Source organism: Drosophila navojoa, chromosome 5 (genome assembly GCF_054131105.1).
Source record: "Drosophila navojoa isolate 15081-1374.11 chromosome 5, UAZ_NAV_1.0, whole genome shotgun sequence".
NCBI classification, from domain to species: domain Eukaryota; kingdom Metazoa; phylum Arthropoda; class Insecta; order Diptera; family Drosophilidae; genus Drosophila; species Drosophila navojoa.
In genome coordinates, this window is record NC_142893.1 from 24,701,501 (window position 1) to 24,719,707 (window position 18,207).

The following is an 18,207-nucleotide window of genomic DNA, read 5'->3' on the forward strand; positions in this document are numbered from 1 at the left end:
TTTTTTATGTGTAGAGATAGAAGACTCCCACACACACAGTCACACTCACTCACGCACACACACTCGCAAGAAGGTCTGGCCCTTAGCTCTCTACTCTGACTGTGGAGGGACTATGGGCGGCATGGAGCACGGGCACGGCCAAATCGTGCGCTAATTAACTCATTGACACTGTGGCCTCCGCTTGGGGCAGCCAATTGTGAGTGGCGTCTGTGCAGGAATCGTGCGTAAAAGTCGAGTACGCTCCACATTAAAAGGCGCTAATTGTGGCATTCGACTCTGCAGTCCCTTCGCCCCCGCACCCAGCCCTTCACCATTTCCCCTTTCTCTGCTCACTCTGACGGGCGTGCCAATGCAATTAACGCTGGTTGGAGTCTCACTGAGATATGCTGAGAGCCCATACGCCTCCGCTCCCTCGCCCTCTCTCTCTCTCTCTCGCCCTCCGTGGCCCCCTCATCAGACCATCTCTATGGCTGCGCCGTCTTCAGCTCCCACTGATAAATGGGTCTGGAGGCAAGTGCAACGGCTCCAAGTTAAAGTTTTTTTCCTTTATGTTGCAGTTATTGTTGTTGTTGGTTTTGCAGTTTGCTTTGCTTTTGTGGCATCGGCTTACAAACAAACCCAAAGCCAGGCGTCGAGCAAATAAAACGGTTTTTCCAGGAAACGTGACAAAACGTCAATAGCTGACTTGCGGCGCACTAGTTGGTGGAACATCCAACCGCGAGACGCGGCTGCCCAATGGCCAATCCAGTCGGCGACTAGTTGTAGTTACTGCAAAATGTGACATTTGTTGTTGCTATTGCGGCGGCTTTGGCTGTTGCTGTTGTTGTTGCTGCTGCTGCTGCTGCTGCTGCTGCTGCAAAAGCAATTACTTAGACCCGCGCAGTCAAAATACGTACGTAATCTAAGACCTCTCCACAGTCGCCGTCCGCATCAAAGCGAGAAAGTTCCCGGAATGCAGTCGCCGACAGACCTGGACCTCAGACAACATTCTTGGAATAGGGCCAATGCACTGGTGATCAAGGATACATGTCGAACCCTCCAAGAACTAACCAAAACAAAACGGAAGACATTCCGAACTCTTTTTAACAAATCGCTAACACAGTGACAGAATATGATCAAATGCTTTAAAGGTATTCTATTGTAAAATTGAATACAAAAACAAAAATTTTATTTATTAACTAAATAGTTTATTAGCTAAAAATGGTTAAACAATATTCTTTTCTTCGTTCTCTATATAGAAAAAAAAAAAACGTGCAGGCTCTATGATTCTTGTATAGATTCAAAAGTCTTAAGTACGAAAATATCAAGCTAAAATTGGTCGTCTCCGCCAGTGAAAGTGCAAAGGCAGCTGATGATCTAGTCGAAAATAATGCGCTAAGCATTATCATAGAGATCACTTCGCATGGATGCAGTCCGATCGATCGATAAGCCGTAATTTATGCTTATCAAGCTTCGAACGCCCACCGGCTCCACAGCGGAGTTCAATCAAAATTCAAATGATGGCAGCTACGTGCGATCCGTAACTCGTGTATTTTGTATATCGATTTGGGTTCGAGGAGGGCGCGGCATAGGGCGGTGTTTATCACACTGATGGAATGACAATGCGACCAGCTGTGTGACATGCACATCGTAAGGTCATAAAAATCCAAATCTCTTGGCATTCCACCATGCGCCTCTCGTGCCTTGCCTTGCCTTGCCCCTCACATTTGCCGCAATTAGGCGGCTTTTTGACGCCCCAGCTTGTTGTCAGATTTGTGGAGCCCGGCAATATGCTCCGCTAGGGTAAAGCCAGATTTTGGTGTTAGTATTCTTTTTATTTCATTTTCATTTTCATTTTGTTCATGCTGTGCAGTTTAGCATTTTATGATTTTTTAATTTTATGTTGATGAGCCTCATTGCTTGCATATTTGATTAAAACTTTTGTTGCTATTGTTTTTTCTTCCTCTTTGTGTTTTATATTATTTTTGTTTATTATTTGTTTTGTATTGTTTTGGTTTTATTCTTTGTCGCCTTTTGTTTTCCTGAACTTTAATTTGAGTTTATCTTTTACTGATTCCACTTAATGCTTTTTGTTTTTTATGTCTCTTAATGTGACTTCGTTACATTAGAGTCGATTTGACATTATATATCAATATTTGTGGAGATCTGCTCACAGTTGGACGCCAAATATACAATAAAAACAGCTCCAACTTGATTTTAAGATAGGTTATGGTTCTCAATGGCTGGCAGTGCCAGTTTATAGTAACTTAAAAGCTGTGGAAATTTTTCCAAATCATATGCAATGCTCAAGAAAAATACGTCGATCACTTGTTGATATCATCACAATATTTATGTTTATTCTAATTACATCAACTCTCAATAATTGGTAGAACTTCCAACTGCGCAGCGAATTTCAAACTAAACATCTATAACACTAGATTTTCGTGTTTAAGTTTTTGATTATAAAAACTCATATCCATTATCAGACATTCATTTGAATTAAAAGTAAGTTAAGAGTCATAACACAAATCAATAGCTGTCGCTTGACTCTAGCCCTTAAGAACTTTCGTAAAATCCACACAAAATACTCCAAGCACTCACACATTAGCACTCCCACTCGATCAAAGACCTCCGCCTCCATAGCCCATAACTATGTATAAGCATAAAGCGTCTAAAATTGATTTAAAATGATAACATCTAACAATTAGAAGGCCTTCAGGTCTTTTGCCCAATGCTTTATTTTGCCATAATTACGATGATGCATTTTAAGTGCACAGAACTTGATATCGATAGCAGACGCGACGCCCATTCCAAAAACCCAACACAAATTTTTAACAGAAAAAAAATCATAAATTTAAGACTCAGACAGACTCAGAAAAATAACAAAAAATTCCACAGGGTGACTAATAACTTAATTAGAAATCTACCAGAAGAAGAGAAACAACCAACAAAAACAACTTGAAAAGTTAATAAGTTCCGACTCGATCGAGGCTTTTTATTGAGTGAAAAACAAACCGAACCAAACCGAAAAATCTTTCAAATATCTACAATCAATGACCATAAAAATTCCAAGCATAAATGCATTTTATGTGACTCTCTCGGCTCTTGAAGCCAAAAAGATCTACGTTTTATTTCCGTATCATCGTGATGTATTAAAAATAAACATTTCATTTAGTCAGGCGCGTTTCCATTAGATTTTTCCAGTTCAATCCCAATTGAATTGAGTAGAAAGCGAATGAAAATGTTTGCTAATTGATAGTACAGTCAGTTGAAATTTTCTGAAGCTATAAATAACTTGTTTGTATACGTAATTCAAAGAATTGAAATTGATATTGATTTGTATTAGAAGTATTAGTAATAATTAATATCAAAATGTATGTTTTCGCTGAATATTCCAATATTTATTAGCGCTAAGATGATTCTAAATCCTGTCAAATATTCATTTAGTCATTTAGTGTGAGAAATATTTTTATTTTGAGGCTTGCAGCACCTGCCAAATAAATATCTTTTAAGTTCTCAAAAAGCCCACTGTATGCATAGTCTCTCCTCTGTAAAGATGCTTTTAGATGTCATGACAACTAGCATAATTACTCATCACACCCACTCCGTCCGAATGCATCTATTGACTACTCACTGAGAACCCCCTGAAAATGCCAAAGATAAACAATGCATGTTGACTTGATGCTGGCTAAAGGCAACCCTCTCCAACTCCAACTCCAACTCCAGCCCCAGCTGCAGCTTCAGCTTCAACTTCAAGCAAAACAAACATGCGGCCAGTGGAACGATTGCTGCTAGCTGATGGTGCAGTGGCATGCACTCACAAGTGCAAACTTCAGAGTATTCCCTTCTCTTCTTCTCTTTCTCTCTCTCTCTCTCTCTCTCTCTCTCTCTCTCTCTCTCCCTCTCTCTTTCCCTTTCTCTGTCTGTCTTTTGTGTTCCCCATTGTCGTGTGTGTTACTAAACTAATGAAATCAATAAGTTATGCGAATTCGCCATGAATACAACAAAAGGCCCGAGCATCGAGTTGCCTAGAAGGAGTCATCCACTAGTTGGCCCCAAACGCAGGCCAAGTGCCCGCTGCTGCCCTGGCCAAGGTGTGAAGCACAAGAGTCACTCAAGCGCGCTGGCCGTGGACCCTGTCGGGCTTATGAAATATGAGAGCCCACAATGGCAGCAGTCCCCCTCCCATCTTACCACACTCGTACTCTGCAATCGCCTCCCTACCCCCCCTGCCTTTTACCTGCCAGCGCTCGTCTTTTGCTTGGAATTTCTGTGCATAAATTTAATTACTGGCAGACGCTGTCGCCGTCGCAGTCGCAGTCGCAGTCGCAGTCGCAGTCAACGTTTCTGTTGAAGCTGAAGCTGAAGCTGAACCCAGTCACCTATCAATCTAACTCGAGTGGCTTTTCCCTGCTCCATTCTGCCTTTCTTTGGTTGCGTTCAAGTGCTTTACTTATTAGTGACTTTTGTGCCTGCTCGCAAGTTCAATAGCCCTGCGCCTCCACGACGATGACAACAGCGGGGCGTGGCCAAAGCTACATTGTTAGTTTATAATTAGTATAGAAGAAAAAAAATGAGAAAGAGAGACACCTCAAGAGAGACAAAAAGAGAGACAGAGCGACGCAGGGTGTATGTACTTGAGTTTATGTTTAATGCATTTCCCTCATTTTCTATTCCGCCGATAATAATCATTAGCTGCTGCTGCTGCTGCTGTTACAACGGACAGTCTCCTAAAATTAGAACGCAGCACACCTTGAAGCGTCTTTCGGTTTGTTAACTGTTAGGCAAATATCAAACATGGCGCGGTTGGCGCAACTGGACCCGAACTGGCCATCTTCGCACAGTGGGACCAGTTCATTAGGCAGCCAGCGAAACGCTTGATGAGCACCATGATGAGCACCGTCATTTGTGTTCCCACAGTCTAATGCTCATTTAGTTTACTGAGGGGCCTATGTTTATTTCGCCGACATACCAAGTCAGTAATTCCTCTATTAGTATCTAGGGTCGAGTAATGTCGAGTCGGCATCCTAGTAATAGTAGTTGCACTGCCGATGGTATTCGATACTCTCAGACCGCAGAACAAGGTTGTTAAAATTAATTGTTAAATTATTATTTCTGAATTAATAATTTTTGAATATGTTTTTGAATATGTCGGCTATTGTTGCAGATTAGATCATTTTTGAGTGCAGCATGTCCCTGCACTGCACTATGGTCTAAAGACGCTATTTTTTGGCATAAAGTCTAATTTTCAAGCTAGAGTGTTCAACTTTCACACATACTTGTTGGATTATTAAGTGAAAACCTGTTTTGTTTGTGGTTCTTCCCTGGTAGCTTTTAATACCTTCTTACCTTAATATAGCATGTAATAAACGCCGAAGAAGATACTAATTTTTTTTTTAGCCATATATTTTTTATCCATATATCTGAATATCCATCCATCGAAAGCGACGAAACTCATTTTGGCTGCAACATGCAAATTTCTTCGAAAAGATGCAAAAATACGGAAGGGAAACTTATTAGATCCGTTTCAAAACACTTTTACACAGAACATACCATTTATAGTTGGGTGATCTAGCGTGATCACAAGTAATAGTCCATTCATAAGAAACTGATATTGAACATTGATTCCATCTACTTGGGTAAAGATTTTCCAGATTAACAATTTTGTTGTACCTCTATTCAAGTTTAATTATATTTAGGGTTGCATATAAAAAGTGAAAGCTTTTTTATACTATGCAACGTTCACAATTAAAGAAGGTGCTCTGCGTCTTCAATTTAATTTTCGCAATTAGAAAGCTAGATTCGGTGGTCTTCTACATGATATATACATAATTAGAACTAACCATTCCCAATAAACTCTCATTCAAAATCGTAAATTGATAAGATATAAAGCCTTATACAACCGAATAGCAATTTGTGTAACCTTAAATAATTTACACACTGTGCAAACGAATTTGGAACACGTGTCAGGGTATGTAGATGTTGAATAAAAAAATCGATGTACTTATAAGCAAATAATGCAATTACCTTCCGATTACATATTTAAATCAGCGCTGTCCCCCCGAACCGCAGTGATCTCGGCTCGCTTTGACACGCTTAGTCACGAAGCATCCGTGTTTGCCTTTAATTAAAATTGTTTTTCCCAGCCAAATATTTGCATCAATTAATAGACTCGCAGACGAACACATGCAATGCCTCTAATGTGGTTTCTCTTCTTCTCTTTACAGAAAATATAACGATAGTCGGCCTCACGGACTATGTGAACAACGAATTCAAAATAGCACTGTTCGCAAAAGAAACGCAGAGATATTTGTGTTTCAACGACAACTGGAGATTAGTTGGCATGGTAAGTTACCTTGCTTACTTACCTTACCTTACTAAAGAATTCAAGTCCAGTGGTCGGTGATCATATTGTGAATGACTCCAGGTCTAAGACACTAAAGTATTTATTGACCAGCGAAATCTAATTCATGATTGCATAGCATAGCGATTATAATCACAATGTTGATTTTAAAACGCAGCGAATTTAATGGTGCAACAAAAAAAATTTTGTCGCTGCTAATTTTTCAAATAAATCAGCTTTTGAACTTTGCTATATAGAATCGTATGCATATGTATTTTGTATTAGGTAAAAATAAATTATACTTATTATATGTATTTAACTTTCAAATAAATGCTTACTTTAATTGATAAATTATAGTAGACGGCAAATAAATTAAAATCATTATTTATAAGACATAAAAAAAAATTATAAAATATTTCAATAGCACGTTTGAGAAAATGATAAAGATCCCCCAAATATGACCCAACATATTTGGGTTAGATAATAAAAACTACGAATTTTGATAACAACTCAATCTAGATGAAGCTCTTGGAATTCCCCGCTTTGATGATGATAATATAAATTCAAATGAGTTGACATTATTTCATTGGCTTTCGGTTTATTGCTTCCTAGGCGATAAAAACAAAAGCGAAACGAAATTGTAAAATATTAAGTGCATTCCCACTTCCCAGCAATTGCATCTTTATGGCAGCACACAATATAATGATATGTACTTAGAGCCAAGGCCCCGCGGACGCCTTGTAACAAATTTGATTACATTGCAGTGCAATGAAACATTGGATTGGATTGGATTGCATTGTACTTGAAACACCACCGCCGCCGCTTTATGCAAACTAACTGTACAAACACTATAATTTATGGCATGTAGCACATAATGGTTTTTATGCAAACGAGCCATTATAGCGACAATGGCGATACTTGAACGATTTGGCCAAATTGCATAAATTGCGAACTCAGCAGTGACAGGGCGCTAAGCGCCGCCTCACGCGCTGCAAAAACTAAATAATTCTCTCTCTTTTCGCCTTTTTTCAAATGCCGTAAATTATACCCTGTAGATAGTACAAAAGTTGTTTTCCATTTTTTTCCAAATTAATCATTTATTTCAAATCCCCAATTTAATGATGTAGATTATCATTCCTATATATGTAGTATTTCAGTGTTATTTGTATTTATGAAGAGTCAGATATTCGTAGTAATAGAGTTGGTCGACTACAGTCTCCTAGTGAAGAACAGAAAAACTAGCTGTAGTAACAAATACAAAAAGAAGTCCAAAAACAATTCCAAAAGAATAAAATTCCAAAGTTATCACACGTTCTTTGATCAAAATAGAGAACGGCAAAAAAAAAAAAAAAAACAAGCTAAAACTAGGTATATTAAATTTGAGGTTAGAAATAACACCCATTTTATCTGCTACATTAAATTAATACGTTATTTTTTACCTACTGTCACTCTTAAGTTTGTCGCCACTACTGGTCATCTGCCAGCAAAGCTTGCAAATCCATTACTGGAATGTTATTATTTATTTTTACTAGGTTAGGGATTAGAAAAAACACCCATTTTATCTGCTACATTAAATTTAGTAAGAGTATTAATAATAAGTTATTTTTTTCCTACTGTCACTCTTAAGTCTACCCCCACTACTGGGCATCAGCCAGTCAGTCACAAATCTTGCAAATCCATTGCTGGAATGTTATTATTTATTTTTACTAGTATTTTTTTCTTCGAAAACCCGTTGCAGTTGAACCAATTCTGTCATGCAAAATGCGCGACAACAGAAAAAAATAACTGTTTATTAAAATATTGAAATTTCATATGCAATTACAGACACAAAAAAGTAAATAAAATAACTGCTTAGAGACAACAAATTGATAGCAGTTAGAAAACAACAAAAGTGGCACAAAATATGTTAATTTTTGTGTTTCTCGGTGGCTTACGCGGCGTATGCGTAATGTTTGCATAAAACCGAATACTTTAGAACTGCTTCCCTGCGTAACGCCTAATTGCAACTGCTCTCGGAGTCCACCTATGATGCGAATTTCTCGGGACATTGTAACAGTTATCGGGCTAACTAGATTATTGCCAATGTCAATTGTGCGGCCAAGCACTCCAAAGAGTCGAGTGCGTTGCATAGATTCGTCATCATAAAAATCAATCATCGTTTGTCGACAGATTTTTCAAATGGCCGTACATGACTTTTCTCAGATATATCTAATCTATCAATCTAATGACGAGGCATTTTATGCTGTAATTGCAAAAATATTTCAATGTCCTTTCATAGCTCGCATTACGATTTGTACAGTTAGCTGGAAAAAGCAAACAACGGCAACATTGAATGCACATATATGACTTGTGTGATCGGCTATTGTGAATATATCTGTAAGGTCAAAGCTGACACTTGTCATTTTATTGCTTTCGATTATGACCGCAAATCCCAACTTGAATTTATGTGCAAATACTTGTACTGTGATTTTTCGCTCCCCCACCTTCTTTATAGAATCTTATAAAAAATTAATTTACAGTTTTGCCATTGAAAATTAATAGCTTTGACTATATGATTAGGTTAAGGTTACGACATGTTTGATAAAGTTACACCTTGGAAGTAGACCCAACATACCAAAGTTCGAGTGTTCTTCAGTTAGTTATCATTATTATCACACATTATACTTACTATTGAGTAATTAAGTAACTATCAATAGATAAAATAAGATAGTTATTAAATATTGATTGTATAGCTAGATCATCAGGAAAGATTCTTATAGTCTTCATCAAATTTTGAGTGTGTAAATTTAAGTGTGTAAATTTAAGTGTGTAAAACATAACTTTTATAGAATCATAAAATATACTTAAAACAAGTAAGAACGTTGCCATCGAGCATTACCGACTGTGGAATACTCATTCACACCCCATAAGCAATTCAGTAGCCAAGTTACTGTAGAAAGTGCAGTTTTTCTCGATTTGCCCCTACTGGGCGTAGACACTTCACTTTTGGCTTACAGGGTATTTTTTGAAATGCCACGCCCTCAAAGAGGCGTAACAATATTATTTGGATAATCGATAAATGAGTTTACTGGTAACTTAAGTATCAAAATTTGAAGCTTCTAGCTCTTATGCTGGGCGGACATACAAATTTAATAAAGCTCTTACATGCTCCACTAATCTTTATAGAATCATAATATTAGTGTTTAAAATTTCGAATTTTAGCTTTCTAGCTCTTCAACTAACATGATTTCTGGCATAACGGAAAATGCATTTTTCCGACTTTTCACGCCCCTAATGGCGGATCGGGAAAATTTTAGCACATTATAAATCCAAATTTCAAGTCTCTAGCTTCGATAGCGCCGAAATGAACTGCGTTCGGACGGACAGACGGACGGACATTCACTTTCGTGAATGAGTATAACAAGAGTCCTCTAGATTTCGAGATACCCTAAAGCATGTTCTGTTTAAATAATATGTTATATAATACATGTTGTACAATACATGTTCTGTTGTGCATTTTAGCTCGTCAATGTGATCAAAAATATATATACCTTACAGGGCCACGAAGCCTTATGCCTGTTACCCTGTCACCCCGATTTCCCATTGTCAATGAGTTCAGGGTATAAGGAATTACTTTTAAAAAAACGTAGATATACTGTGTGTTAAAAAAGTCAATCAGTAAAGAGCGCTGAAAAAACTTTAGAATAATTAGAAATGACTTAGATCACTTTAGCTGAAGCCAACGCAGAATTGAACAATACGTGAGGCAAGTAGCACCAATTGAGAGCGAAAACAAACTGTGATTGGTTACTGAGGGGCCACAGCTGTGAGTTCGCTTGAGTGGCCGCTGAGAAGCTGTTCAAAAATAGCAATTAAATGGCTATAAATACTGTGAAGTAGCACCGATAGCTAGATAGGTCGGCAGACGCAAAGTGGAACGACTAAATATGGCATAATTGCTATGCGAGTTGAACAAATTCTTATCTGCGTCATCTGCAACTTTTTGAATAGAAGAACAATCGAAATGGAAGATTGGGAAGTAAGATAGATGCTGCCACCAACAGCAGCAGCAACAACAACAGTAATAATATCAGCAACAGCAGCCGTTACAGAAACTATAGCAACCACAACAACAACAGCAATAATCAAGCCGCGTTTCATTTCGTTGGTCGTTTTTGAATTTCAAGTGTTTTATAAATAAACACACTCCAGCTTCACTATTGTTGATGCTGTCAGTGTTCTTGCTGCTTAACCTCTCACTTGCAAGCGCTTGTCAAAATATTTTCGACAGGCTGATAATAAATACAGCCAGGAAATGCCGCTTATAAATTGCAGTGTCAAGTGTAGGGAACTTGGCCTGCCTAATGTCTGGCTCAAACACTCTCTCACTCTCTTACTCTCTTTCTCTCGGTCTCTTGCAGAAGGAGCTGCGCGATACCTGCTACTTCAACGAGACCATCGTGCACGGTTATTTCGTGTTCCGTTCCGTAGTCGATCTACAGCGACGTGTCGGCTTCACACACCGAGGTAAGCCCGTGGGACCGAAGAAGAGCGTCAACGATGCCTGCTACATGTTCAATAAGATCGATGCCGAGCAGTTTTTCCATCAGCACACGTTACCAAAATGGCGCGAGACGACAGCAATGATGGCCAACGGCAGCAGCAGCAATCAGAGCGGCAACTATCGCAAAGTCTCGCGCAACAAAAACAATCGCCACAAATCGAATAACCAAAATCAAAAGTTGCAGCAACAGCAACACGCGCATCATGGCCATAATAGTAGTAATAGTCTAAGTAGCACTAACAAAACACAGCAACAACAATTAGCATTAGTACGTAATCAGCAACAACAGATGCAGCAGCAGCAGCATCGTCAACAGCATCAGGTGCGACATCATCACAATGATCCCTCAGTGCTGGCGCGTCGAAAACAGAGACGCAAGCAGCAGCAGCAGCAACAACGAGTCACAGCTAGTCCAACGAAACTAACGACTGCCAAAAGTTCAACATCGACAACATCAGCAGCAGCAACAACCAAAACGACGAAAATATCACTTGCTAGCAAGCGCAAGGGCAGGCGAAGAAAGGCACGAAAGCAAATGCAAAAGCAGCAACTACAACAGCACGAGCTGCAACAATTGCAGTTACTCTCTACCGCAGCAACACTTGATATCAGCACTGACGATTTGCTTTCTAGCAGCAGTTTTTCCACAGGGTACGATGAGGGCTACAGCAGCAGCAGCAGCGGCAGCAGTGAGCCCTGGTCTACTTGGTATGCCACGCCCACAGCTACAATTGACAGCTTTACGCCAGATGTAGGCAGCAGCAGCACCACCACAAGCGCCAGCAACATGTTACTAACAACAACAGCAGACGATAGCATTCAACCATATAGCAGCAGCAGCAACAGCTACGATGACGGCTCTACATTCATCACAGAGCTAGAAGCTGAGGTATCAGGAGCAACAACAGTAACTGCAGCAACATCAAGCAGCGGCAACGATACCGACCTGCTGCAGTACGAGGCGGAGGTGGTTGAAGATGACGAAAGTGAACAGCTAACCACGGCTAACTATGAAACCAAAGCAACATCAAGAGCAAGAGCAACAGCAACAGCAGCATCCGCAGGAACAACAACTGCAACAACTATACCAACAACTAGCAGCCAAGTGGCTAAAACTACCTCAACAACAACAACAGCAACAACAGCAGCAGTGACTAGCACACAATTGGTGCTGGAGCAAACGCCGCTAGCAGCAACACTGGCTACACTTAGGTACAACAAATGGCATACAACGCAGCAGCATGAGGTAGACGCTGCTATGGCCAACACGATAGCAACAGCAACATCAGCAGCAGCAGCAACATCAGCAGCAGCAGCAACATCAGCAGCAGCAGCAACAGCAACAACAACACCAACAACCACAAGCGGAACAACAACAGTGACAACAAAGTCTGACTTGGCGATGAGCACGCATAAGCTCAGCAGGCATCGCGGTATCAACAGCAGTGCGAGCCCTAGCGAGCAGCGGCAACAGTTGCTGCGGGACAGCAACGGCAAGCAGCAACAGCAGCTGCAACTACACAAACTGTTTCGTCCGGCGACAGTCGTGACCACGTCCAGCACGCAATTACTAACGTCACTCGCAACAGCAGCTGCAGAACCGAAAACTGTAACAGCAGCGGCAGCGGCAGCTGCAGCAACCGTTGTTGTTGTTGCCACCCCACAGCAGCATATAGCAGACAAACTGTTTAGTGTTTACAAAAACATTAACAGTAATCCCAAAAACACGCTAACCGAAACAACACCCACACCAACCGCAACAGCACGAGCACCAGCAAGAGCAAGAACGACAGCAACGATTGCCACGACAGCAACTACGAAAAAATCACTGCGCAAATCAACACAAAAGCTGCTGGCCACGCCCTACCATCAGCTAACATATGTACGCAACGAGGCGGGCGACATTGACATAGATAATCTGGACAATATTAGCGTATATCCCGATGTTTTCGAGGATATCTTAAATGATAACGATGACAGCAGCAGCAACAGCTCTACAACAAACAGCAACAGCCGGCTGACCTTTGTCAGTGGCTTCCTGGCCACCTCGCCCACGTCCGTATTGCCCGAATCCATACGCATAGCCAAGATCAAGATCAACAACGAGCGACGCCGATTGCAGGAGCGCAGTCAGCGGCCACTGCGCAGCTTTGCGTAGTACTCAGCGAAGAACGCAAGCAACAGCAGCAGCAGAAGTAAATTGTGGGCTTTGGGGCGATGGGAATGGGCCGGACTGGTGGCTGGGGCCTTGACAATCGGTTGGTAAACGTATATATATATATATATATATATATATATATCATATATATATATCATTATATATATATATAAATTAATAGATATACTATATAATGAACTGATACATATACACACATATATATAGTTAATTATATATTTATGCCACAACTCAGTGGGTGCAGTGCAAACACTATGCAGCACTGAACTACACACTTATACACTCACACACACACACACATACACACCTAAATGCATTCAAGCTAACAAGATATATATACTCAGGCCATCAAAATGAAAGGCGAATCGTTAGTTGAAGTTGGCTTAATTACCGGTAATTACAATTTATAATTACTAAAGTAATTTCCACTTAAATATTTAATTCGAACTAATTGCTTTCAAAAATTTTACTCACCAATAACCTAAATATTTGTTCTGGAATTAAAATGAGTATAAAAATAATAATTAGAATTGAGCTTTTAAAAAACTTAACTTTATGAAATCGTTTTAATTATTTTCCCAATAAACCTAATAACTTTCCTGGTAATTAGAGCTCTATTTATGACAAAACCGGCCTCAAAATCAAAAAACAAAAAAACAGACATGAAATTACACTCACAGATCTTCAACAAAGATCAAGCACATCAGTTCCATGGAAGAACTCGCAGAACTGCATACATAGTTATAAATGAAAGACAATAAGAGTTTTATTTACGAGTATGAGTATATGCTTTATTAATAAAAAAAACTGAAGATTGTTAAAGAGATGCAGAATGCATAATTAAAGCAAAAATTAAATACCAATTTAAGATGTCAGCAAACGATACCATTTAAGAAATAAATCTTTAGACGCACTGAAAGGCAATGGGAAAATTAAAAAATAGAAACTTTGGTTTACTAAATCAAGTAAATTTATTAGCAATGGGATTACATACTGTATTAACTGAAAAACTAAGTATATACGCATAAATAAATATATTTTCAAAATTTTATAATGAACCAAAAAACAAAATGGCAAATTAGTAAAACAAATTTAATAAAAATGTTTTTTAAATTCATACGCAAGCAAAACAAATAACAAATTCGCACAGTTAAACACTTCCAAAAAATAAAAATAATAATAATAATATAAAAACGACAAAATTTAAAAGATTAAATTTAAAGAGTATACAAATTGGATAAATATTATAGGCACCAGAAAAAAATTGGCGCAGTTGAGAAAAAACAAAAACAAAAATACAAATAAACCGAATTTTTAAAGCAAAAATATATGAATAAACGCGTTAACTGCTGAATTACACAACACTGCTGTTGAAATAACAGTGTTGCACAACATTCAACTTACAGCACGTAGAAATAATACTAATTAAAAAAAAAATTCTATAAACCTTTTGAAGCTTAGCAAAAAAATAAAGAAAACGAAAATAGCTTTGAATGAAGCAATTTTGAGCAATCCAACAGTATCTAGTTATGAAAAAAACAAAATTTAAAATTGAAAGTTTTAAATATTAAAACGAAATTATATACATATATGGAATGTATATGAATCTTACGGTACATATATATATATATATATATATATATATATATATAGCGACAAACACCAAAATTCACACTGAATAAACGTTATATTTATTAATTAAATATGCAACTAAATGAGTAAATGTAATATCAAAATAAAACACAAAACCATTATACCCTGATTTCCCATTTTCAATGGGTTCAGGGTATACGAAATTAAGCAAAGGGGAAAAAGAAGGCAACCAAAATCAACTGCTGCTTTTCTACATATATATGTGAATATATATACATATATTGAAACAACAATTGTTTCTCGTATATTTATATTAAAATATATTATTAACATAATGAAATTCAAAACGTAAATAGTTCAAAGAAATTAGCAAACCAAATAACAAATAAATAAACAAAATTTAAACACAACAAAATATACTAAAAACGAATTACAAAAGGCAATTGAACAAAATACTGAGAAAAACGCTCGTCAAGATTATATGTAGCAATATGTATTAATGTAAATTAAACTTTAATAACATTAATGAACGAGTTAATGCAAAAAATGCTTAGGTGAAAAATTTAATTAGTGTGTACTAAAAGCAAGACGAAAAAAAAGCATGAACAGATGTCGATTTATAATACAAAAACAAATTATGATTACCTAACTAGACACTTCAGAGAAGCATTGACATCATTTAAACAACGGCAACTACAACAATAACAACAACACACATACAGTAAAGAAAGGAAATTAATTCTAAAAATACTAATTTTAAAATCAAACCTAAGTAAACAATCAAAATTGAAGTTGAAATTGAAATTGAACTACTGTACTTAAATGCGCGTTGTTGTTATTTAACATTTTATGTTAAACGAACACCAATATATAAACAAAACGATAAAACAAAGCAAAAAAAGCATAAAAAAATTCAAAACTAATTGAAAATCTTTATTATATTTCATTCGTACTACTCCTACGGCTAAATATATTTATTTAACAAAAAAAGGAAACAAAATCTAAGCCAGCCCAGCCCAGCCAGGCACGCGCTGCTCATTCGTCATTTGTAAATTAATTTGCACCAACAACAACTATTCATATTTTTGTTTGTTTGTTTTATTTTATGTTTTATGCGTTTTTATTTTTCAATTTACTACTAATTAAATAATTTTAGCACTTAATTTTAATATTTGTAATTTAGTTGCCCTGTTTGCCGCCATTTTGCATTTTGCATTGTAAATTGTAATATGTTTATTTCTAAGCCGCAGCATAATTGTAATTATTTATGTATAAAGCAAACAACACATGTATAACACACATACCACACTCACATACACATCTATACTCTCTCTAAAACCTACTTACTCTAACCCTATACTCCTATATAAACGCTTGTTTGATTGCATTTTTTTTGTATTAAAAAGAGTAACGCAAAATAATAAATGAATAAAGAGCGTCGAAAATCGAAACAAAACCACAAAACATAGATTTATTTATCCTTCCTAGTTTTCAAATGTGTGCAGAGAAATCGTATAAATAAAAACTATATCTAAATAAAACAAAACCAATCAAATTCCATGAGTTTCTCTGGGAGTGGAATAAATCTTCTAAAATCCCCTAAAACCAGCCTTGGGAAATACCGATTGGATTTAGATCCTAAGATGATTTCGCTATGGGAAAGAATAATTAGGAATTGAACTGGCTTCAATTATGCGTATTTAAATTGCATAATTTAGCTGATAGTTAGACGTCACTCGCATCGTTTTCAGTGCTCAAGTCGAGACTGCTCGATCCACAAAATCCCTCCAGGAATTTTTCTTGTACAATTTGGAGAATTTACATTTATAAAGAGGCATGAGATATAATCTTATGATTATGATTTACGAATCGCCAAAAATAAAACAGGAATAATTATCTATTTTTTCATTCAAGAGATCGACTTACGTGACTTACGTTAAGAAGGCTCTAGTCGAGACTGCTCGACTAGGAGATACCCTGAACCCTCCAATCTGATATTCCAATCATTCGGTACTTTTATTATGCAAATATACATACATACACATGCATCCACACGCACGTAAAAACGCGCTCTGCTAACTGCGCAGTAAGCAGCGACTGCGCTTGGGCTGCGCTGCAGTGCACTGCAGTGTGGGCAATATCATGAGAATTTATTTGTTGAATAATTTAACGTAATTCCTAATGTTCAATGTATGTACATTCCAAAGCACAAGTCTTTAGTATTTGAAATGCGTTTTTTTACAAATTTGGGGCGAAGGAAGCGTGGTATCCAAAATCTGTAAATTACAAAATGTTTGTATTCATCATATGTATGTTTCCACGCCTAATAGTGTTCAAACGAGGCTGAAAAAACAAAATCCATTTTTCGATTATACTCAAAGATATTTGCTTTATATATAAGCTAAGCCTGATAACCTAATGACTTATTGCATGTAGCATGCAGCAACTTCCACTTTGCAGTCCTATTATAAAAGACTGTTGGAGTAGATATCATCATTTCCTCTGCCAGCATTGGGATCCCCGAAAGACGCATGGCTCTGGTCATATTATACAGACAATTCTATAGCTGCACAGCAAGTGCACACATAGGTGGACCTCAGCGAGCCGGGCTAGTGACAAATGTTGGTTAGGCGACAAACCGAAAGGAGTCATAGCCCGAGTGACCACCACCAAGGCCTGCGACCAGAAGACAAATGACATGTGCTGACATTTGACATTGTCGCAGAAGTCGGGCGATAGCATATAATTGTGGGCGGGGAGCATAGTAAAGCCATAGTAAAAGGGCTGAGCGAAATATGTGCGTCTCGTTTGCCTTAGCCCAGGGAACACACACAGCTAAGACCGGCCAACAGGCAACAGCCAACAGGCTCTCTCTTGCCAACTCAGACTGTGGCCCTGCCTGGTGCCTCTGTCTGTTGGCCCTTGCCAGCAGACCGTGCAGTGCTTGGACCACACAAGAGGCTCTGAGGTCCACGAAAGCCAACTCGGTGGCTGCTTTGCATAAATGTCCCAGTGCGGATGGCCTACGGCTGCAGCTCGTATCTCAGGCTCAATTCCCTCTCTCTCTCTCTCTCTCTCTCTCACTGAGCTGCTTCAACCACAGCTCAGTTATCAACGTTTGTCCCCGTGCTGCTGCTTCTGCTACTGCTGCTTGTTTAATTAAAAAATTAAGTTCCAAATCCCCAGACCATTAAAAAGATTTTTATTTATACCTTTTAATTTCATCAATCGTTGCGACGGCAGGTGCCGCGCACCCAGGTAAACGTGTCTCGTGTCTGGCCTCTGAGTCTCGCATATTTTTTAGTAGTTATTTTCTCTTTCTTTTATTTTTTTGCTTTTAACAGGAAACAATTTCATTTGCGAGCAGAAATTCTTTTTTTAAATCTGCCGCCGTAAAGAAAAAAGAAAACATGCCAAGAAATAATAATAATAAAAAAAAAAAAATACAAAAAATAACTGCGAAGAACCAATCGCTGTTACATCTTCGAGTCGGGACTATGCAATATTATAAGCCAATTCGTAACGTCAATCTATGACATTTGAATCAATCGATAGCATCGATATTTATCGTTA

General features: G+C 38.0%; 1 protein-coding gene across 2 annotated transcripts in view; it reads left to right on the forward strand.

Annotated features, from left to right (window-relative positions):
• Positions 1 to 16,098, forward strand: part of ths (thisbe) — a 92,442-nt gene extending 76,344 nt beyond the window's left edge. For both annotated transcript variants that reach the window (XM_089261447.1, XM_089261448.1), the window contains 2 exons: positions 6,207 to 6,325; positions 10,723 to 16,098. In XM_089261447.1, the coding sequence (XP_089117573.1) occupies positions 6,207 to 6,325; positions 10,723 to 13,023 (2,420 nt within the window). In that variant the 3' untranslated portion in view covers positions 13,024 to 16,098. The remainder of the gene's footprint in view (positions 1 to 6,206; positions 6,326 to 10,722) is intronic.
• Positions 16,099 to 18,207: the final 2,109 nt, after the last annotated feature.